Consider the following 25,102-nt stretch of genomic DNA (forward strand, 5'->3'; position numbering starts at 1 on the left):
CCTGCAGTATTCAAACATGGGGGGGAAATGGGAACCCAGCATAATATGGTCACCACAAAGAGGCTTAAGTGCCCATCCTCAGGTACTGTCTACCTGTGGATATGTCTAGCTAACTTCAGCTTTTCAATGGAAAAATTTTTAAAGAAGTTATATTTTTTCCCATTATAAAAGTACCCCCTTAAGAAAATTTCAAATAATCAAAAATGAGAAAAAGTCACTACCACAAAACAACATTTAACATTTTTAAAGAATTTCATTTAAGTCTTTTTTGGATGCATTCCCCACCCACACCCCAGGCATGCTCATATCATTTGCACAGTTTAACAGCTAGCTTTTTCACTTAATATTATAAAATGTCATGTATTGCACTGTCTTCAAATCCTGATTTTAATGACGACAGACTACTCCATCAAGTAAGTAGATGTGCTTTAACTTTACAATTCCCTATTGCCGGATATTTACATCATTTCCAGCTTCTCTCTAGATTAAATGTCATTACAAAGAAAATCTTTATGTGTAAAGCTTTTCTCTATTTAAGACTACTCCTAGATTCATAGCAGTAAAATTAATGGATCAAAGAATACCCAGAAAACAAATCCTGAGGTAAAGAATTAATGCAGGTTCTATTCGAAGTGAAAAATACCACTTTAAGTACAAAGATTTGTCTTTTGGCTCTGATGCCCAAATCATAGGGAGTTGCAGAAAACTGTCAAAGAGGGCAAATTCTAGTAACTTAAATATGGTACTCACTAGTAGTCTGCTCCTTTAACTGCTCAAGTATATTGCTGAACCCTTATTAATCAAGTTAAGAATCAATTCTTCACCTTACCTAGATCTACCATCAGAAGGCGAGTGAGGGCGGTGTAGAAAGTGGTTCGGCACCTGAAGTCATTGAGACTGTAACTGTCACTGATTCCAAGGAAGGGAAAGTGTTCACTCTAATGAAAGCAGAAGAGCATCCAAAGTTACTAACGCTTTACCTAAGCTATCCAGAAAATTCTAGTCATGAATGAAAAGAAATAAGACTTACTGTGTGGTTTTTTAGCATGAATTTCACGGCATCTATCTTCACAAGTTTTTTTAAAAGGATATAGGTAAAAGAAGTTAAGGAATCTGGAGAAATATAATTGTCTTATCAATAGATAATAAATCACAAAATAACCCTGAACTGTAATGGCATCAAATTCTATTTATGAAGAATCGATATTATTTCTAAAGAGTATTCCTACAGAAGTGTCTTTCATTCTGTTAAGAATGATAATCCATTATTAACCAGTGCAATTACTTTTCCTATCTTATACATATTCTAGTTATGGAAAGGAAAAATGAATTTTATAATTAAGACAAAAACTTCTTTACTATTAAAGCCTTGATAGTAGAAAATTAAAACTGACCCTTTTTACATTTTGGATATAACTCGAGCACTTCTTTTCACTTAATATTATTTCATAAAAAATAATTATAAAAGACTCATAATAGAGTATCCAGAAAGAGAAAATTATTCAATTCTAAGAAACAATGAGCCCAGTTAGTAGAAATCTAAGGAAATTCTGCTTTAGATGAAGAAGATCAGAATACAGTTAGAAAGACGTAGCCGACTGCATGTCATCAAGTGTTGAAGGACAGGTTTAAATGACCTAATATTTCTCAAGTACCTACTAGGGTTTAAGACATTTCATATTTGTTTATTCACCTAATCTTCACAATTACCCTGTTAAATATTATTTTTTTCTAATCCATAGATTAAAAAAACTGAAGTTCAGAGAAATTAAGTTACTTACCCAAGATTACACAGCTATGGACTGACAGTGTTGAGATTTGAACTGAGGTTTGACTACAGAGGCCATGTTCTTTGTAGTGTACCACATTACCACCTGAACAGTTCAAGTCAGAATGAGAATAAAGTTGAGAAATCATAAACATTAGCACAAGACCTAAATAATTTCTCGTTAATGCTGCCACCAAAGAAGGGCTGATGTGTTGCTAAGAACATCTATTGAGTATACAAACACCCTCTTCTCTTACTTAGTCATTCAGGTGTCGGTGTAAAAGATCAGGAAAAAACATTGAACACGAGTCAGAAAAGCTGGGCTTTTGGCTTGACTACACCATTCAATCAGCTGGATGAGTCTGAGTGCCATACTCAGCTACTCTGGGCCTTAGTTTCCCCTCTCCAACAAATGAGGGTGATACCCAAGCTACAGGATTGTTGTGAGGATCAGATGAGGCAAATGTCTTTGCCAATTATAAGTCAGGGAGGAAGACACAGAGATGCAGAGAATTAACATGTACAGAATGTTTGCTACTTGCAGGGTTAATTCTCACAAGCCCACGGGATAGGCAGTATCACTTCTGTTTTTCTGATGAGGAAACAAATTCAAAAAAATTCAATAAAACTTTCCAAAAGACAAGCAGTATAATTCAGATTCAAGTCCCTCTGACTCTAAAGCAACAATTCCAGCTGCATGTTAAGCATGTGTATTTGGCTCACCCCCATATTAAGGCTGTAAGCTTTCTAAGGGCAGGGGCCACACCAATGCATTTTCCTCAGTGCACTGCTCTCAGTGGGTGCTCATGCACTGTGTTTTTCTGGCAGGTTGAAGGGGAACAAGATCAGGGCTGGTAGGCGGGAGGTCTTTCCCTGTGTACAAAGATGAGATTTGATGATTTTTTCCCCCAGTATAAATCACTGAGCAGAAGAACTGCCACTCAATCTTCACTCATTTAAACAGGGGTGGGGATCAATAAACTAAGAAATATCTTAAGTAATTACCAAATACAATTCTCTTGGAATTGCAAAGTTAAAAGTGACAGCGTCTATGGGTAATAAGAATGCTGCCATTAATAGGAGTCTTCCTGTCAGTGCTACTAATAAACAGCAAGTCATGTTTTGACAATAGAATATTTATGGTAGCAATAAACAGAACATTCATAGGAAGAATCTCATCTGCCAAAGACACATTTTCTGTAGAACTGCATCTGTGCACTTTGTATCAAGGCCAGCCTCACTGCCTTTTAATTACATTCTAAAGCAAAAAAAAAAAAAAAAAAAAAAGATTAAGAATAAATTTTTACTTTTTTCAATAAAGAAAAAAATAAGAATTCATCTGATTATTTATATCCCCTTATAGGAATGCAACTCAAAGCTATCACGGCCCTTAAGAGAGTTTGTAATGTTTTTTTTTTAAAAAGGCAAATGGATACATCATCTTTATGATCTTTTTACTTTCATCTTGTTTTCTCTAAGAGCCTCGGATTCTCAGAAGATGCACCATTTCTGTTGGGTGGCAGCATTTTAGTTGCATGGCAGGACTAGGTTAGATTTCAGAGGCTTGTCTGGAACCAGCTCCCCACAGTGAACATGGTAATGGTGGCTAACATAACAGCACCAGTAGCAGGAGCCTAGAGTAGTGAGTAAGAGAATTTAGTAAAGGTCACTCTTGGAACACGTAAATGGTAGGGCTAAGATTCAAATCCACATCTGTCTGACTCTACACTATAAGCTCTTTTCACTAGGGTACATCATATCCATTTGATTTTGAAGAGGCCAGTGATTTTATAGAGATCACTAGTTTTTTTGAAACATTAAGAGAAACTGGAACTGGGTCCCAGAAAAGACAGGGAAACTGTTCTTTTAGGCTCATTAATGAGCCTTCACCACACCCAGAACAGAGCAAACTCCATAGCCTGGCTGATGTTAATGCACTAAACAAAATTCCTAGGAAATTCCTGTTTGTATCCATGTGATTATGAAAACACCGAGGAAGGTGAACACGGTCTTATTGATAGCTAACATGACAAATGAAGAAAGGAAAGAAAAAGTCAAGACAAATGGTGTATCTTACAGATGGAAAATTCTGAAAATTTTGAAAATTTGTACCTTTGAAGGGGAAAACCAAATTGAGAATGAACTGGTTTCTTCAGTTACAGGAGTACTACACACTTCAGTAGCTGATGGGCATATAGCAGGACCAAGTATGACTTCAATTCATGGTATCTAGCCTTTACTGAGTACCTACAACATTTCATCAAACCTAAAATGCCACTGGTTATAATAGACATCATTACTGTATGTGCTAAGAAAGGTGTTTTAAAATACCATCAATTGTGGTATTTATGTATATCTTATTTACAGAAGTGTTAAAATGTGAAGCAATTTCTGTTGTAGAATCAAAAGGAGTGGTATATTAGGCATATGATATCCACTAAGCACCAGACGTAGATGATACAGTGATCTAGGCAATTACTTAAAAACCATACATGTTTACAAATAGTTTTTGCAGACAGAATTAGATCCTGATGATAGAAGAAAGTTCATAGATAAGAAAATGATGTGCTGGAAATTACTATAGGCGGATGATAGGTACAAAGTACAATGACTGAAATATTAGTGTCATTATTTCAAAATTGAGATTACGTTTATAAACCCCACTAACCTAAAAACATCCAAATACACCTAACCAAAATGAAGCATCTTAAGGAATACTAATAATTACTTATAAGGAATACGAGTTAAGGCTTTGTCAATTAACAAAAGGGGTAACATTAATTCAAATGCCCACTATGTGAAATTTTGAAACAAGAGAAGAGGGAAAAAAAAAAAAGACTCCTAATCTCTAATAACTTACAAAGTAATAGAAAGGACTAGCCAATACTAAGCTATATGATAGTCATCCTCAGATATATAGATAAGAACTAGGTGTACAGGAACATTAAGAAAAATAAAGATGAGAGGAAGGAAAATGAAAGGAATTAATATTCCGTGAGCACCTCCTATGTGATGGGGTCAGCAGTACCATGCGCCTTATTTTATGAGATAAACAGATGTATTGTTACAGTGCTGCGGGCAGCACATATACGAAACCTGGAATGATACAGAGAAGGTTAGCGTGGCTGCTGGGCAAAGATGTATTGTTACATATTTATTATTTTATTTAATCCTTACAAAATCCCAAGAGACAGATAATATTCCCTTTCTACAGATGAAGTAACTGAGCCTCTGAGAAACTAAATGATTTGTTTATGTTCTTTCAGTTAATACCATGACAAAGGATCATAACTGCGTTAGTACGGCTTCACTAAGTCTTTAGCAGGACCCGAAAATTTAAAAGAGACCTAACTGAGTTGCAATGGATCAAATGAAAAGAATAGCATATGTGGTGATTCAGTGAAAGACAATGAAGGGTGTCAAGGGGAAGGTAAAATAAATTTCCCTGGCCTGGGCATAAAGTACAAATTGTGGTTGAGTGGTGGATCAGGAAATTAGTTATGAGAACTCAATAAGTCAAGTACTGTTACAGGACTCAAGTTCTAATCAATAATTTTACTTTGACCCGAGAAGCAAGTGGAAGCGATTCTGGGCTTTTGGGAAGAGAAATGATCAGATCACAATAATACTCGAGGAAGGTAATCTTGTGAAGCAAGAATCTAAAGAATTGGGTGAAGGTTTGAATAAGTGGGTAGAGAGGATTCTCACACTTGATTCTAGTCTAAAAACAAATGGAGCAGATAAATTATGGGATGACTTTTCCATGGATAATAGAGACAGAAAACAAAGAAATAAATCAACATTTCTTTTGATGAGAAACGTTAATAGAAGTACGCCTGAGGAATATATGCTGAAACTAGTTTTATTTAACATTCTCAAAACCATCTGGAGATGGTGGTATTCACTGAAATAAAGCAATACATTTTAATTGTTTCACAAAAGCAGAATTACTACTGGTTATTACTAAGTATTTGCTGTAACAGACATACCCAATTGTACTTCCATCCTTCACCCTTATTTCATTCTACACCTTGGTTTCATCTCTCACCCCCTACTCTTTCCTGACCCCCACCTAATTCAGGATTTACACCCCAGTGGTGGGAAGATTAGTGAGAGGGTAAGGAGGTCTGGCTTGCACATTACTTGTATACTTAATGGTTTCTATATAAGCTACATCTAAATGACCCTAAAAAGAGCTCCCTCAAAACTACCATATCAAAGTATCACATACCCACATTATTTTTAATGCACAGACTTTCAGACAATTAGCATATAATTTATTTGAGTTAAATTTTAAAAAGAAAAAGAAACTATGTTACTAAAACAACAGACTTTGGGCTCTTAGGAAAAATATATGAAAGGAGGTCTGGAATTAGGATCAATCCTGTTAGAATTTAAAATCTGTGAGGGCAGAGTCTGTGTCTCATTTGTCTTTTTGCTCTGTACTTAGAAAATGCTTAATTAATATTTGCTGACTTGAAAGAGGCCAGTACTATAAAGTAAATTATTAGGATGAATATGGAATTAAATTATTTTACTCTTAGTGTTAAATCTAAAAGGATGCAGTTCTGGGTATTGCACTAACACAACAACAAAAAACAAGCATGAAAAGACAAATGAAACTGGAAGGGGTTTGGGGTTGAAAAAAGAAAAGCATCACGGTGACCAAGCAGCCTGAACAGGAAGCAGACTCTTTGGCTTGTAAAAATGAGAACAATTGAGAGAAGCTACTGACAGATAAATAGATTAATGATGCATGTGGGTAGGAATTATATTCACCAAATCCTGGTGTACAGGAACTAAGGAGATAGTCTCAAAGTCTTAGAGGGCTAGTGTGAAGCCAAATGGAGGGAACTATTTCTTTAACCAAGAACTTGAGCCAGCTTCATAGATGTCCATGCTATGCCTTGCACAGGGTTCTTCTATGCTTAGAAGGGCCTGTGCTTGCTTCAATGCTGTGTTGTTGAGGTCTTGAATTTTTTTTTTTTAAGATTTTATTTATTTATTTGAGAAAGAGAGTTTGAGAGAACATGAGTGGGGGGAGGGGTAGAGGGAGAAGCAGACTCCCTGTGGAGCACGGAGCCCGACGCGGGACTCAATCCCAGGACCCTGGGATCATGACCTGAGCTGAAGGTAGACGCTTAACAGACTGAGCCACCTAGGCGCCCTTGAATTTTTTTTTTTAAGATTTTATTTTTAAATAATCTCTACACCCAACAAAGGGCTCGAACTTACAACCCTGAGATCAAGAGTCACATGCTCCACTGACTGAGCCAGCCAGGTGCCCTGATAGTCTTGATAACTTATGAACAAGACACCCCACATTTTCATTTTGTGCGTGGCCCTGAGAATTATATAGGTGGTCTTGCAATAACATGGAGAAGTTATTCATCCTAAGAACTGTAGTTAACAGTTGCAACAGGGTAAAATGAGTTTGGATAAATTCACGAATTAGTGTAGAATCTGGTTTGGGGTCTGTTTTTAAAAAGCTAAAGATATTCTGGGTTTTCTTGAAGATGATGTAGTAAGGGCGACTACCAACAGAGGGCCTAACAGAAAATGAAATTTCCTTTCTCATTATTATCTACCTGAAACCCAAAGTGAGACATGGTGTTGCTGTAAATTTGAGTAAACAATGAATTTAAGTAGAAATACTGATCAATTACTTTTCAAGGGAAAAAAACCCTTGAAATAATGATTAATAAACAAACAGAATTTTTGATTAAATGTAACACTTTTCTCTCTCTTTCTCAACACTTAAAATAAGTTTATTTGGTTGCTTTGTACGACCCTTCTCTCCCCAGTTTCCCCAGCAGCTTCCCTGTTCCATCACTTAAACAATATCACCCCTTTCCCAGTTAGACAGAACTAGACAGAAACCCCTTTCCCAGTTAGACAAAAACTGCAAAGTATTTGAAAGAGGGAAAAGGATCCACAAGTATTAAACCTGGATGTAGAGGGCTGCCCAGGACAGAGCCATTTCAACTCTGTTCATGTTAGATAAAGCTATTTAGAATCTGGAATTCTTGAAATTTAGTCTTGGAAATTTGAAGAGTTTCTTAAAAAGTTACTCAGATGTATCTGCTAAATGTATTATATATGCCCCATGTAATGAATCTGATGGGAAAACAAATTTTCCCTCAAAAAGGCCACTGGATTTTAAAATTACAGTAATCTTACCAACTTGGAAAGCTTCAAACCTTGGGGTAAAATGCAACAGGCTCTCCAGTTAAAATCTGGGGACTTGGGGCGCCTGGGTGGCTCAGTCGTTAAGCGTCTGCCTTCAGCTCAGGTCATGATCCCGGGGTCCTGGGATCGAGCCCCACATTGGGCTCCCTGCTCATCGGGAAGCCTGCTTCTCCCTCTCCCACTCCCCCTTCTTGTGTTCCCTCTCTCACTGTCTCTCTGTCAAATAAATAAATAAAATCTTAAAAAAAAAATAAAACAAAATCTGGGGACTTAATGTAATGGCCTCGTCACACACATTATGATTTAGAGGAACTACACTATCTCCAAAAATGTCAAGTCTGCATTTCCCTAGTGAAGACAAAGTCCTATAGAGAGGTACTTGATTTTCTTATTTGGGATATCCAGTCCTATTTCCCAATTATCTTAAAGAGCACAGTTTGGCCCCTAAGCCACCAGCATCACCAGAAACTTGCTGAAAATGCAAATTCTCAGGCCTCAGTCTTCTTACACCTCTTAAAACATCAGCTCTGGGGGTGAGGTCCAGCAATCTGTATTCTAACAAGCCCTCTAATGATTCTGATCATCACTAAAGTTTGAGACTACTATCTTAAGGCAAGTAAACACGAGACTTTTCAGCACTTCCTAAAAATGAGGATCTTTTGTGATTTCAATTTCCAAATCAGTGGTCAGATACAAGAATACCAAAGTTCACAGACTGGCTTTGAGAACCATAAACAAACACTGCGTAGGATTCACTCTGAAGAAGATAAAAACAGAAAAAATGAAAAGTATCTGAAGACATGCATTAGAAAGTATTCAGGAACATTTAAAAACTTTGTAGTAAGACGCCTTTCAGTTATTCCTTACTAATATTTTAAATACAAATATTTTGAATATTAATATATAAACAGATTTCCATTAATAGAGGCCAGTTGGTGATGATTTTTATCTTGCATAACTGTTTCTACTGCTGAAGAGTGCCATCTTATTTTTAACACAGATATAATGTATTGCTTTAAAATCAGGATTTAAAAACACATTATAATAAGGAAATCGATTGGAAACAACAAAACATGCATTAGGTAACCAGCAACTGCACTGAAATAGACATACCACTCACATATTCCATTATGTAAATGAATTCAAAGATATTTCATGACTGATCAGCTAGGAGGGACATAATGATTTATAATTCAAATAACTGAGCACTGAAATCAAATTGAACTAATATATATTTCTAAATATGGAAACCTGAAATAATTGTTAAAAAATATAAATCAATGTACCCAAGTTGAAATCATTCGTATCCCTTGGTTTAAATGTATAGCTTTTAAGTTTTATCTAGTAAGTTTTCTGAAAATATGATTTTTTATTAAGGTCAAAAAGAAGTGTTCAAAAGCAATAAGCACCTTATGAAACAAACGGTTATAATTTTAGGATTAAAGAATATATAAGAGATATAAGGTGATAGGAAAAGGACCTTACTTAAATAGAGGAGAGAAATAAATTAGGCATTATGCAAATTATTCCAAAAAGAATACAAATTGAATTAATTTTATATTAGATTTCAATTCCAACCTAAAAAATAGGGTAAATCTAAACAATAGATACGTGCTATAAAATAACACCGGCTTCATTCCAGATAATATGCTCTCAAAGTAATTCACTGTGAAAAGGCCAGAGTTTGCAAGACTAGGAAGTACTTATAAACCACTTCGTATGTTAGAAATAAAGAGTATTTCAGCATTATTATTAAAAAAAAATACAGGTTGAGTTTTTTTTTAATAAGAAAAAATACATATCTTAAAAAGCCAAAATGACCACTGGAATTGGGTTGTACATCACTTTCCAGTAAAAAGGAAAAACAGCCTGGACAGGTGTAATTTATCATTTTTCTGATTTAATATCAAAGAAATATATTAAAATAATAAAAAGAATCCTGAAATCCTCAAAATTTGTAGTGATAAATAGCCCTCCCTGTCTTTATTACATTATACCTACTAACAGAAATATTGCATGGTGGATTTTGCCAGACAAGGACGATTATTTTCCAATAAAAAGTTGCATATTAAATTCCAGCACAAAAGTGGGTGTCTAATACTTTGGAAATCTTTTATGGTTTCCCAAGGAACACAATTTTAAACTTAACTAATACAAACATATTCCTGCAGTAAACCTACATTAAAAATTTCCATCTAATGCCACTGATTTTCAGAATGCTGTCCTCATATTTAAATATCAGCTAATCTTGGTGGTTAACTAAACCAACACTTATTTTTCATAACTCCTATATATTTGATAGCTAACATATAAAAGACAATCTACATGCTTCTCTCTCATTGGTAGAAACAGGACAATAGTATTAGCTATAATATAATAAGAAAGGATGATTCTGGTTTTAGATTTAAAAAATCTGCTGAAGAGAGAAACCCAAATATTTAATGCATAATGGGAAATCTTATTTTAGAGTAAATAAGCTGTTGATTTGGTGGCGGCAATAATCCAAGAAGTGGTAAAAAACTTACAAAATTTTCTTCCTATTACTCCTTTGTGCCTCTTAACTAATCAAAATAATACTCTTTTCAATTGAAGAATACTGAAGCTATAGTATTTACCCTCAGGAATTCAATTTTTAGAAGGTAATATTTTTAGAACATCTTGACCTTCTTCAAATTAGTTACATGCTTTCTTTTAAAACAAGAACTCCCTGACAATTAAGAAAAATCACGGACTAAAACACATGTGGTTGCATACTTTCTTCTGTCTCCATTTATTAAACTGGATGGATATAAACATAACTTTCACTAGTTAGGAATCTATATATCCATATAAATTCAATTGTGATTCTGGATAAATGTTCCTAGTTGGTAGCTAATATAAATCTTTCAAAAACATACTTTGCAGATAAGGCTAAATGAAAGGTTTTTTTTTTTTTTTAATTAAAAACAATTACAAACATTATGAACAAGGAAAATACCTGGCCAACAGAATGCACGTGTTAGGGTGTTTCTATACATTACTAGATATACAGTAAAAAGGATATCCAACAGAAAGATCATTTAGGAACTGAAGAGTCCTTGAAATCACGGGCTCGCATCTTCCCCAGTATTTAAGATTTGTAACACTAAATATGAAAAAAAAAATGGTTTTAATTGTAAGTAAGGTATTTGCTTGTATAGAGAGAACATGGAAATACACAGATATTTACGTAAGTTAGGTCACCTAAGTCAGAAATATCTCACAAAATTGAAAAACAGGTTTAAATACCATGGGAACATTTTCTATTCTATTCTTTTTAATGGCATAATCAAAATTATATCCAATCAATGTATAATGAGCATTGTTCTCCAAATGGTATATAATTCTCTAAATTTAGTTTCATAAATTAAAAAATTGCCTGTTTCACTGAAGAAACATCAAGTTTGTGTCTAAAATAAACATATTAGGGAATGACAGCAAGCGTTACAAAGGAAGTCAAAGAGAGGCTCACAGTTATGACCCAGAAATGAACCATCAAACTTGTGGCTCCAGAGCTCACTTCTTATGATCATGACTGTTTCTGTAGCTTTGTTCTCTGCAAGCAACACAGTACTATCTACCTGTTACACAGATAAAAGTGGGTTGCCAAATGGAGACATACAAATTCAGGCTAAATGTACAAAATTATGTCCATGATTAGAAACTAGTTTATTCTGCTAACAGATTAGAAAGGATGATTTAAGGCAAGTTTCCATGAGTATGTCTCCGATAGCCATAGGTTTCCGCTGGAATCAATGAATGCCCTGTCTTAAGGCAATCAGACCTCTCCCAATGATTCCAGCTTGCAATAATCTCTTCAGCTGGTCTTTGAAACTGGGTATTTTCGTTCTAATTAAAAACAAAAATGCTGCCCAATTGACTTGAAGAATCAAAGTCTGTAAACGTTTTAAAACCCATATCTTGATGTTGCATATTGCAGTTGTATGGGTACCTTGACAGATTAAGAATGCCTTTTGGATTGTGAATTTTAAATATGTGAAATTAAGTTTCAATTAAGAACAATGCTACCATTCTAAGAATTATAGCATAATTTAAAAAGGTCTTTTATTAAAAAACTAAAATTATTAAGAGATTTAAACACAGTAAAAATATCTATTACATTCAAAGCAACAACAACGAAAGAAAAATCAAAGAACTCACATTTTCGTCATGAATGTTTCTAGAACATGGTTGTCATCTGTTATTCCTAAAACTTCTGACATACGGGCATATACCTGGATGAAAACATTTTAACTGTTAAAAGCTTTATCATTAACATATATTTTCAAAAGGCTATTCAAATTGAACAAATGTAAGATTTAAAGCATTGTCGCATCCACACTGAAGAAGGGAGTACGTAGGGAGAGCAAATGAAGGATTTTTGTAAAAAAGTATAATTTAATAATTTACTCTCTTTTTCTTCCAGGAAGTACCTCTCTTATTTTTTGAAATACACACCCACACTCACGTAGTTGTTTTGTTCCCAGAACACCACATAATTTTTTTTTTCAAAGTGGTAAACCACCCCTTTCTCAAAGACGGGCATATGTATATAAAGGGCTAAAAAATGAAGTGTCTCAATAAAATGCTCTGGCATTTAAAAAATTTCTATCTATTCCAGATATCAGCAAACCATCAAATAATTCAGGATTATGTTAGTCAGTTATAAAAATAAGGATTTCAAAAGTAAGAGGAAATTAAAGAATTTATAGACATTCTCCTCAAAAATCTCTCAATTAAGTTCCCCCAAATACAGAGATACGTCTTACTTTCCATGCTGAAACTGAAATCCCAGGCTCAGAGATTCTCTGCTGAATACATCAGGGCCTGGGAATCCACTAAGCTTCCAATTAGGGAGTGTTGGTTGCAGACTTTGGGGTGCAACATTTCAGTCCCAACCCAAGCCACATTGAGCTTATAAACACATATCCCACTTCAACTGGGAAAATGCCACCAGCAGCCAATGGAATATTCCCTAATAGCCTGGCAAAGCTGAGAGGTGGGTTGACACCTCCATACTCCCTGATGCTCTGGTGTGATTCCAGGTTATCCCTGCCAGACACCAGCTGTATGGGATTTTTCGTCTGTGATTTGATCCCCTGTGATTGTGTTTTCTCACTTTCTCCTGATCTGCCTATTTCCTAGGGTATGGTATGGCAACTTAGCTTTCACTCCCTATGCCTTTTGCTTTTCACACGTAAACACCAGCTTGGTATTCTGCCATAGGTCATGAAGGTGAGATAAAAATCACAGGGCACCACAAATCACCCAGAATTATAGGGCTATACAGGGGAGGGACGCTGTTCATTGCAGAGATTTCATATCTGGATTTTAAACACTATTTAAAGTAGAAGCTCATGTGCTGGGCTTTCAACCTAAGTCCTATAACCAGAAGCTGCTCAGGCAGTAGTGAATCAGTGGGAGAGAGAGAGGGAAAGGAAGGGGCAAGTGGAGAGGGCAAAAGAAGGAAAGAAGGGGCAGAAAGGTGGAGGGGAAAAGCTGGGGGAGAGAGAAAGGAAGATTGAGATTCACATTCCTGTTGCAACTCTTCTGCTAATTTCTGAGCCCTACAGAAAAGCATTTCAATTACTGTATCTATGGCTTTGCTCATGAGAGTAGGCCTTCATCGCTCATTAGATTGAAGCTATCACTCTGTTAGTAAGATGTTTAGGGGGAAGAGCGAGCCAGGGAGAGAAAAATCTCGGGAAATGAGTTACCACCAATCCTCAATGATCAGAAATCTTTAAGCACATAGAAGGCTCGAAGGAAGACTGGTATGTAGAAAGGGAAGTTTCCCTTATCTCAGCATAACCCGAAACCTCTCTCATGGATGGGAGTAAATTGGGCCCTTGGAAACTCTGATATTGATATGATTCATGGCACATGGGGCCCTTTACAACTTGGCCCCAACATACCTCATCTCCATCTGAAGCCACAGTGAAATACTGATGGACCAACTGAGGCTTCTCACAAAATTTCAGATTTCTAGGAGTTCATGTATTGTTCATTCTGCCCGAATCATTTTGCCTTCATTCTCTCCCCTTGATTCTCATTCAAAAGTCATCTCCTCGGAAGCCTTTTCTGCCTTCCCAGGAAGAATGAGTTGCACTCTCCTTTATGTTCCGACAGTGTCTGGTCTATCCCTCTCTCAAAGTATTTTTCACACTGCAATTGTCTGGGTGTCCATCTCCCCCACCACACTGTACTGTATTTTTGTAAAACAAAACTTTACATTTTCAAGGCTTTAGAAATGCTATCTTTTTTATGGCATAGCTCAGAATTAATCTAATTTTGATTTTACCCAAGCCACATTGAATCATAAAGATATAATAACTAAAATGTGATTTTAAACATTCAAGACATTTTAACCTTTAAAAAATATCTTTTTTAAATTGGTAGTTCTTACAAGGAAGTCTTCTGTGGTGTCCCTGGCTTCAAGAAAGGAGGAAGCTAGGCAGGCAGGTTTGTTGTGCTCTGCTGTCAAAACAGTTTCTCAGAGCACCAGATTTGACCCAATAAGATACTAGAAAAAACAGTCAACATTGACACATGGCAGGGCTTTAATCCACAATTATCCTTGTAACTTGCACCATTCCTTTTATCATCCATTAGCTTTGATTCCCATTATCCCATCTAGAACTGTGTCAACGTTTTTGTCCCAAGGGATTTCTCTCCACTACTAGGATCTGACAGTCAAGCTTGAGTACTAAACAGGATCATTACCTCTTAAATCCACTTATCTGATCTACTGAATAGTAAATTGAAAAGCTCATTAAGAGCAACAATCTGATTTGTTTTCACGTGTGACAGGGTCATTTAAAATCAATGTATGATTACTGCATTTCTTTTAAAAGACTGTCTCACATTTTCCAAGGCACCTTATCATTCAGAGAGCATGCAGATAATATGAAAATGTCTTCAAACATTTGGAATTTAATTATACCATAGACATATATAATTTGGGGGGTGGGAAGTAGTCTGTCCAGTGAGGAAATATCTTCAAGAATGTTTACCACAAAGCACAAGTCAATGAAGGTTTTCTACAGGAAAAATTCTCACACAATATTTAGGGGTATTCAACATTTTCTAAAACTTCTATCACTACACCAAAAAAATTTTTATTACAGCAAGAAGAAACTACATCACAATACTCATTTTAAGGAAGGATACAGAAGTTGGCATAGGAATGCAAGAAGGGGAAAAAAAAAACCCTTCCTTTAGTTCATAGATCCTAATTTTTTATTTCAGAATCAATTAAGGTAATTAGATCATTATGAAAAATAAGCAAAGGTTTAAGAAATAAGAGACTAAGCTCATGTATGTTGTCCATCCTTCTCTGAGGGATACAGTGAAGTTGAAAATGGCTATGCCTTTGGTTATGTGTTTCACATAACTGGATGTGCACTCATTACAAGCTAGTTTTGCCTGGCCATCTGTGCCTTCCTCCCACTCTTTTTTTTTTTTTAATATGCCTGTATTTCTCTATTAGACTATAAGCTCCCTGAGGGCAGAGATCATGTTCTTTTATCTCCCATACCGAATACTCGATAAGTGTTTGTTAAATGAATAAAAAAATGAATGTAATGTTAAAATGGACATTTTGGCTGATTTCATTTCTTTCACAATTTTTCAACAAAAGGAAAACAACCCATAATAGGTATGGTTTTTGCACAGAACTTTTTCTCTGTGAAAATAATATCAGAATTCTATTCACCAGAAGTAACCCTAGTAAAATTTCATTATTTAAAAAGATGTGGTGTTAATGCTTAAATAGTATTTCTGGAAGAAGCTCTCCCTATAGATGCGGTAAGAAGAGCTCCTCTCCCTTGATACGGAGAGTATACGCTGTTGGCTAGCCCGTTAGTGGCACTTCCCATATCAGACAACAGAATACAATTTTGCTGTAGTATTAATTTTCCATGTGCATATGTCTTTCCTCAAATATTTCAAGCATGTGCTGCCTGACGGCAGGGAAAATATTCATATTTTTTAACATCCCCAGAAGAAATTAGAACATTGCCTTGATAAACTTAGCAATGTAGAAGGGCTTTGGTCCCAAAGATACCTGGATTTGAATTCTGGATCTGCCACTAACTAGGTTAAAGTCTCTGAATTTTGGTTTCCTACCTGTAAAACAGGAATAATAATAATACCTACTTAATGGCTTTTGGGCAGATGAAATGATGATACCTAACAGAGCTTGGCATTTAGTAGTTATCAACAAATGCTGCTTTTCTGATGGACCCTTTCTCATAGTAGGTTTTAAAAACTGGCAGCTAATACCGTTTCAAGAGAAGGCTCATTACATAAAAAATAACAGAAGAATAAGAGGGTGCTTACCTCGAAGATTTCCACACTGCACAAAGTTAAAACAAACAAAACCTAAATTTGAAATCTTTACATATATATTCAGTCAATTCACACACTCTAATCATGATCAGAAATGGTATTTGTTAAAGGCCATAAAGCTTCGAAATTTCATGCTACAAAACTGCATTTTTTTTCTACTTCTACATAGCTATTATCTTAGAAGCTAGAAAAATTATCCATTTTAACCACTGATCCATCTCTCTAGGTCTTGAAATACAGAAAGTTGTTAAAAATGTAAGGAATCATCATTATTATAGATTTGAGAAGGCATGGTCCTAAAAAACTGTTTTATAGTATGGTTTGTTTTCTTATCTCTGTTTATTTGACTCTGCTTATTTTACTTTTCAATTTCAGAAAGGAGCATTTGGGTATGTACATAACGCTTCAAAAACCCATACATCCTCTAACTTCTCAACTAACCAAATGACAAATATTGCCCGTGCACAGGCAGGTAGCTTAAGTGATCTTGTATCTGGGTTTTTAAAGGGAAACCAGACAAGATAAGAAAACCAGACAAGGAATAAGCATACAAATAGCAGTAAGATTTTGAGTTGTAAATTTAATTTAATAAAGAATAAAAGCATGTGCTATGATAATTTTTTAAACTGCTCTCTTTTTCCAACCCTAATTCCTGGTCTTGGGTATCTGCAGTGTTGTCTCTAACATTCTGGTTTTAACTTTGAAGAAACTAATTATGTCAATCCTTAAATTTGAAGTAGATTACAGAACTGGGAAACCCAGAATATTAGTTTCTAAAGGTTGTATGGATATATAATGACAGTCACAGAAATTCAATAACAGCCCTCTATGAAATGTACTCAAAAGCACCACATGAAACAAATTAAAAAGAACAATGAATCTCTCATTCTGTGCAAATAAGAAAATAAGGGAAAACACTGGTTCTATAGGTTTTCATAAGAGTTGTTATAATGAATTAAGATTTTGGATAATGAATCTTCAGAAAATTACAGTAAGTTAATACCCTTAGGCCTTCTATAAATGTTTAAGATGTTATAACTTCTCAAAGAGCTTTTGTTAAGCAGGCTCAATGCAGAAAATTAGCAGTGCTGTGGAAATCAACAACAAAGTGTTCTGCCATCAGATGATATACTTTCCTGAACCAATTTATTCTCCAAAATTTACATCTAATACAAAATTGATACCGCAAAAAATTTTAAAAACCCCAATAATTGCTGTACATTTTAAAGTATTGTTTCAATCTGCTGACATGATTTATCAAGATTTTTAACGGGTTGTAATTTGGTAAAACAAAGCCTGTCACCAGAAAGAATTCAATATAGTGAAAGCAGTAATATTCCTTAGGAAAAGAATTTTGGAACTTAGTGTGATATTACTTATTACGAATAAGAAACCGATTTTCATATTTTTGTCTTAGGCTCCAAGTGCCCCTGACGTCAAGGCAGTGCTTTCTATAAAAGAGACCCACTGAAGTGAAAGGTGGGGGTTGGGTGTGGGGAGAAGGAGAGGTGTAAGAGGGAAAAGAGGATTTAATGACTTGGATCTAAACCATTTGGAACTAAAGATACTGTGGTCTTTCATTAATGCTTGAAGCAAAATAAAACATGATCATCACAATTAACTTATGACCACATCAAAAGACATAATGGTACAAATATCATTGCTTCATATTAAATATAGAAACTTAGTGCTACTGGATAGATACACGTTAATCTTGGCTGATTAATTTTTCCATATTATGTAACGTACCATCACAAAATAAAAGACCAAAATTAGGTAAAAAAAAATCTTTTGCCAGAATTTAATTTCAAAACCATAGCTAATGATGGAAACCAATTGGTAAAAGGTTAGAATTCTGCTTGCCTCATTCAGAGGAATACAGAAAATGGCAACTGATAAAAGAAAAGCTGACTATGGAAGTACAAAATAAATATGAATGTTAAATGTTTATTTCAATTATTATATCGAACCCACCATCTGTGGTGGCCATCTTGCTAAGGGGACATGTACCTAACAAATCTCTTAAGAGGCATTCCCAATCTGCTTGAATGAGCCATTGTATAAGAGAACTTGGAGCGACCACTTTGGCCTCGCATTTCCTTCGCTCCACATCCTGTGGCACAAAGCATGAACTCAGCAGGCTGGGGTGCAGGGCCGCCTGCTGCCTTGTGATAATCCCCTCTCCCAGTAGGGGCCTCCACTGATGCATGGCTAAGAACATGCTTCCTCTTTTGCTTGCACCCCAGTGGGGTTTCCATTCCTAACTTGGGCCCAAATCCAGACTGCTAAGGAAGGGCTCCAGATGCTGCCAGAGATATTTTTGGATTCGTTTCTAAACAATCATTTATTTGAAAGAGGAGTACAGGTACAGTGTGAAAACCAGCAATACTGGTAATTTTGGAGAGATTCTTTCTCTGCCTCCTGTCCCCGCCCCCTCCCTCCCCCGGCCCGACCAGATCTAAGGTCTAACTACCACCTGTTCAACAGAAGCTGGCTGTTTGCCTCATTTTCCTTCAGGGAGCCACTGACTAAGGATCTCCACCAGCATGAACCTAATGTCTCCCGACAGGCCTTCACTAGCCAAGAGGGACCCGGGTCGAGTGCACCAGTTATTGGTCACAGGATACACAGCCCATAGAAAGACTCCTGTGGTGCAACCAGCTGAAAGCCAACTAGAGAAGATGGGGAGTGTACATTTGTCCTGACACAGCTTTGCTCCTGCTGGCTGCCAACTCACTCCATGTCTGGGGCCAAGCTTCTGTTGGACTAGTCTTCTGTGGCTAAAACTATGGGAAGGCACTGGGTAAATATTATTATCTTCCCAAGCTCATACAACGAGAAGCTAACCATGGCTATGGCATGAGGCTACTAGAAGAAGGCTTGCCTAATTCTGGTGGAAGATTCTGAGACCATGGTTTAAAGGGGGAATTTCAGGCATTTTATTTATAGTCCTTTGCAATAGCAAATTTATATCATGATTAGATTTTGGAGGAAAGAAGTTGATGCTAGATGAAATTTGTGATAGGGTGAGAGTAGAGGTGGGGAACTGGGACATAAAAGATTTTTTTTTTAACTATAATCCCTCATCCCTCTCAAAGGTGTCCACCAGAAACATACTCTGGCATAAGGGATACACGTACTGAAGATACCCTTCAATAACAGATGCTATTCAATGTAGCCAAAGAAAACTTCCTTTCTCCTTTCAGGTATGAATAACTGGTTAGAACCGGCCACTTCAGAAATGTAATCGAGAAACCTAGGCTGCTTTCGTACTATGCATTCAAGCTAAGCAGAGTCTCTGCAGTTAATACCGCTTAGTAGCTGACGGTTGAACATTTGGTTATAAGACATGCATACTGTAGGGTTATAAAGTGCATAAAAAGGGAACCCAGACAAGGCACCCCTACACTAATCACTGTGAGCATGTACCTATTTTAGTAATAAGGACCTGGGGCTGTGGTGAGATAAGCATAAAGACTGAAGATCCACCACAACAACCAGCAACTCAACTCACCTTAACTATTTTCCAAGCCTTCTCTGGAACTCTGGACACATCACTCCTCAGGCGTACAACCTAAAAAGCACAGAGTTTAGGGACCTGGCACCTGACATTAGGGATAAGGGAAGAGCAGACGGCCTTCCCAACTTCAGATATAGGGAGGATATGGCTCAGGACCTTTGTGGCTGTCACTTAAAATGCTCTGGGGACTTTGATTATATTCTGGAAGCTATAAGCAAAGACAATGGTGAAGTGCTGTTCAAAGCCTGGATGTGGTTATATAGATTACACAATGGGTTTGCTTCTGTGGAATAATTCAAGAAACCAATTACTAAAGGATAGCCCTAGAAAAGAACAAATTACAAATAATCGTTGACAGAACTATTTTTAAGAATCTCTTAGTACTGTTGTTGCTCATGAGGCACTCTCACTATGCAAGTGTGCAAATGGGGCTAAGGATTTAAGTAGGCCGAGTCACCTCTTCATGGGTAAGAGTACGTTTTTAATAAATGGAACTCATTTATTCAGAAGGTAAGTACATCATACAGTCTTCTACCACTTGATCTAATTCTTGCCACACACTCTCCCCTAAATCCTCTACTCTAAAACACACAAATTATAGTTACAGTGGGCATTAAGACTTTACCAGGTCCCCATCTCCACTTCTAACATCTTTATTTTATTCATACACGTTACCTATTAATATTCCATTTCTGTCTCCACATTGCCTCTCTGAAACATGTCCCATTTTCCACATTCCAAAGCAACTTCTTTACTTTCCTCCTAAGAGACTCTCAACTCTGTCTGGAAAGAACAACCTGACATAAAGAGTAGAGGAATAATGGCCCACAGAATGGAAAAAATGGTGTCAATCATATCAGCTACATTTGTACTACTCTGTCAAATCAGCTATGTTCATTATGTTCATTTTTTTTCATTACATTCTCAAATTTGACTCAAAAATACTGTTCCTATAATCTGTTTTGCCTTTCACTTTCTGTTCTTCACGCTAGCCTAGTTAGTGAAAACTTTAACCTACTCCAAATGCAAGCGATCAGGGTTCACCTCCCGGGGGCCTGTTAATGCCTTTGAACTCTAATACCTGGTTTCTCTGGGTAGGCAATATCTGGGGAAACAGGTTAGTCCTGCTTCCATCTTAGTCTTCCTACTGAACACTTCTCCACATTGAAAATTAGCTAAAACATATGCAAAACCTCAACCAAGACAATATGCAGTTAGTCAGGAAGCATCTTCTTCTCTCAGTAAAACAGAAATGGGCAAGTTAATTGCTTATGTATTTTTGGTATATTCACCTTGGAGGAAACACAGAATATATACGTAGTGTAAAACACGAGGGGTTTTGAGTGAGACTTTGCTACTTGCTAGCCTAGCACAGTACTTGCTAGTACAAATTAGGAGTCTAGTGAAATGGTTGAGACCTAGTCTGAAGCCCAAGACTAGTTGGATTCTACCACTTACTGAGTGATTTTGATCAAGTTTCTTACCCTCTAAATCTCAGTTTTCTTGAATAAAAAATGAGGATGATAGTAGAACTAATTTATGAAAATTTTGAGAGGATTAGAGTAGTTAATTCATGCAAAGCACTCAGAACAGTCCTGGCACAGAGTAAAATTTCCATAAGTACTAATTGTTATTATTGTCATAACATGCTATAGCACTGCCAGCATTGTGTCAGAAGCACTTGGAAAGTTTTTAGTATACAGTAAGCACCAAATAAACACTAGCTATTCGTCCTCAGAACAGGTGGCCAGTAAATAGCCATTATTATTATTAAGTAACACCTAATCAAACATTAGTCTGACTTTAAGATTATGAGGCATGCACCAAGATGACAGTCCCTTTTCTTTGGGCTTTATCTGGATTAGATGCTGGAAAGTAGGTCTACGCTGTAAGTTGGTATGTGTGTAGCTTTAGTAATGGTTACAGAGTGATTAGAGGGGAGAGAGCCCTAATGAAAGGCAGCCTAACTCCTAATCTTCTATCTTCTAGGAGGAGGAACAGAGAAGCAACGTGAGAGGAGAGAGGAGGAAAACAGAATGTTCTGTGGCAACAGGTGATGTTTTATCTCAAGGGCTCACCTGTATCGCTTAAGTTCTTGATTTCAAAGCCCTCATCTTCCTTTTTTGAGTCATCACAAGTTCCTGTTTCCTATTTCCAGGGTAAGTTCTCAACTCACTGGGTAAGTAGATGATTTACAGCCTTGGGGCCAATAAATTATCGAAGTCTTCCCAATTCAGATCAGTGAGTCCAATCAATTCTCTAAGTTTTCTTTGCTAAATTAACGCACACAGAGAAAGGGTTCCAGAACACCATGTAAGAGTTTTAAATTATCAAAAGAGTTTTTGTGTGGTAGGCTCAGTAAGAACCGACAGGGGCTGCCTTTCATTTATGAATATAATATTGGTCTCTCTGACACTAGACTATGGAGTGAGTTGTTTCTTATATAGTAGGAAGGATTATATCAAATATCTAGGATCTAGAACTAGCTCAGTTCTCTTGTGACTCATGGCTAGCCAGGATGAGAGGTCCAATCTGTGGTTGTAGAGATGAGTTTTTTTCCTTGGGAAATGAAACAGCAAAGATGGGGATGAAACCTGTGATGTTCGTTTTATCATTCATCATTACAGTTAAAACTGAGCATATGCCTAAACTCATTCCTAAATACACACACAGGCAATGTGATAGAGTGGAAAGCAAACTTGGATTTAGAGTAGGATGGTTTGGTCAAACCCAGGGTTGGTCACTGAACAGGTCTTTAAACCTTCCTGAAATCTTTTTCCTATTCTGTAAAATGAAGGTAATCATACCTACTAAGTAAAACACTGCTGAGAAGACTCCATGAGAAAATGTAATGAGTAACTCCACAGAGTGGTTAAGCCCAAAAGTAGAAACCCAATACAGGTTAGAGTAAGGTTGAAGATAGTACATCTCATCAACTGATATTTCCTAGGCATTTCTCATTCTACATTACCTGAAAATACAGAATTTGTAACTTAGAGCATGGACAATGTTTTAACACCCAGTGCCTAGAACGTTTAGGGATTTTAGGAATGGCAGGGTTGGAGAGTACTGTGTAAGGCTGCTACACTGGCTGGGGAGTATGGTATCACAGCCCATGTATCACACAAGCAGATGACCAGGAAAAAAAGGACAGTTGGGAACTTGGACCATAAAGCATGAAAACATTTCTAATGAGTCAGGAAAGTGGGTCAAGAGGGGGTGTGGGAGGAAGTGGTGGTAAACACTGAGAGACAGGAAGGGACAATGAGTGGTTGAAGGCTGAACAGAAAGGGTTAAAACAAAAATTGAGAATTGCAAGTCTCAACAAATGTAAAGACACCAGTGTACTAAGGTGTTTTGCAAATTTCAGCACTGCCTATCATTTTACTACAATTTTCCTCATCAAAAGGTGTGGGGGATTGTCCATTGAAATGCACTTCCAATTCTGTAACAGAAGTCAGTCAAAAAATGTAATTCACATTGAAGAAAGTTGTTTCAAAGCCAACTTTACTTAAACACATCTATTCCGTAAAGCAAGGGATACTGGCGCTGGGGAGCCATGCAGGCCTAGGGGAAAACAAAATCTCAATAAGTATACCTAATGTGCTTTTATATTTCAAGATTCCTTCAACAGAGACATGTCATGGGGAGATAAAAATTAGGAAAACACACTGAACTTAACTAATTCAAAATGTTGAAAAAATATTTTGCATTTATGTTTTATAACCAAGTGCTTTTCCCACATTTGTCCCAAGGCAGCAGATGAAGCACTATATTCACCATTGCTAATACTAGCAATTGGAACATGCTCTTTGGCAAGGCAGAAATAAGATAATTGTTCAACATAGGCTGGCTTTTCAGAAATACTGGAAGCATTGCCTGTAATTATAGACATCTGTCACTGCTAGCCACTCAGTACTAACCCTGACATCAATATACAACCATAGCACTAAACTGCCTGCAGGCATAGCAATGGAGACCAGATACGCTAGGCAGGCAATCATCTGCTTCATCCAAACTATCTGTCAAAGGTTCCCAACCACAAATAGCTCTTACATTTTGTATCCTTAGGATAATATGTTGATTTATTTTAGATTCTCTAATATTTACAGTCTAGGCCATCTACTAAAATAAAGAAACAAAACTTATGGCTAATGGAGGCAGTTACTGTTCACAGTCATCATAAAAGGTCATAGCTCAACCCTCAAATGTTAAAAATTGATGGCAGCTTTAACCATGTGCTATCATACAGATGTTTCCTTTTGTAGAGGCAATTATTTTCAATAGCAATTCAAAATGGTAAATACAATCTTTCATCAGCAAGTATGTTGCCACACTGATCTAATAGAAATGCTCGTATTTTAAAGCCTTTTTTGAAAAGTAAAGATAGGTTCGGTGTTGAGTATTGAAGAATCCAGACTGTCAGGTTGGGTTTAACTATACATACAGTACCATATCTGGCAACAGTTTTTACATATACAAATGATGTGATGTCTGAAGACCAGGAAATGATATTGAAGGATAAAATACTTGGTTAATGAATGAGTCAACTGACATATCATCCTGCTAGGTGTAAAGCTTACTGAAATATACATGTGTGTGTACATTCATATTTTTAAAAGCCCAAAGACACACTGTAGCTTTACATGTTACTCTTTTTTTCTACTAAGCAGCCAGAGAAGCAAGCTAAAAATTATTAGACATTTAGACTAATTAGGAATAAGCACTCACAATTATCATAATGTGTTACTAAAAACACAGATATTTCTTGGTCTGATCACAACAGCCTATGCTGAAGAAAAACTATTAATTACTGACAGACAGTTAGCTTACAAGTGAGCTGCATCTTAAAAACCTCTTTTAAAATACAATTGCTAAATGCCTTACAGTGCTGTAATGTGAGACAGGTTCAAATCTTATTACTTCACTGAAATTAAAACCTAAGTTTTAATACTGTTCAAGTCGAACAATGATTCCACACTTTATTGCTTTTGAAATCCCTTGATGATCATAGGAAAAAATGCCCCCGAGAAAAAAAGACTGTTTTCGATAAACAGAAAATACAGTTTGCACTCTTAGCCTCTTTGTCATCACAAAAAAAGGATTTAATGCCAATTCTTTAAAAAAAGACTTTTTTCCCACAAAATGTGCACCTTGTGTGCCATTTGTAAAATCAGTTCACTTTCTTTTATTTATTACTGTAGCGCGGCAAGGCAATAAAGCAGCTACCGATAGCTAATAAATTACATGCCTTTTAA

At 36.4% G+C, this 25,102-nt stretch overlaps 1 protein-coding gene and 1 pseudogene across 8 annotated transcripts in view; one reads left to right on the forward strand and one right to left on the reverse strand.

Moving 5' to 3' along the window:
- Positions 1–25,102, reverse strand: part of RANBP17 (RAN binding protein 17) — a 323,809-nt gene that overhangs the window by 83,440 nt on the left and 215,267 nt on the right. For 6 of the 8 annotated variants that reach the window (XR_010413224.1, XM_064596582.1, XM_064596579.1 and 3 more), the window contains 5 exons: positions 19,839–19,898; positions 12,137–12,210; positions 11,001–11,081; positions 1,031–1,094; positions 830–938 (listed from right to left, as the gene is read on the reverse strand). Coding sequence is in view for 7 of the 8 variants with exons in the window: in XM_064596582.1 (XP_064452652.1) it covers positions 830–938; positions 1,031–1,094; positions 11,001–11,081; positions 12,137–12,210; positions 19,839–19,898 (388 nt within the window). In the remaining variant the exon portion in view is untranslated. The remainder of the gene's footprint in view (positions 1–829; positions 939–1,030; positions 1,095–11,000; positions 11,082–12,136; positions 12,211–19,838; positions 19,899–25,102) is intronic. The other 2 variants (XM_045901464.3, XM_064596580.1) reach the window with 1 other exon arrangement.
- On the forward strand, positions 4,838–4,935 carry LOC123836648 (U6 spliceosomal RNA; annotated as a pseudogene).

This window comes from Mirounga angustirostris, unplaced genomic scaffold (assembly GCF_029215605.1).
Source record: "Mirounga angustirostris isolate CCGP_5_RB_7025 unplaced genomic scaffold, mMirAng1.0.hap1 SCAF_7, whole genome shotgun sequence".
NCBI classification, from domain to species: Eukaryota; Metazoa; Chordata; class Mammalia; order Carnivora; family Phocidae; genus Mirounga; species Mirounga angustirostris.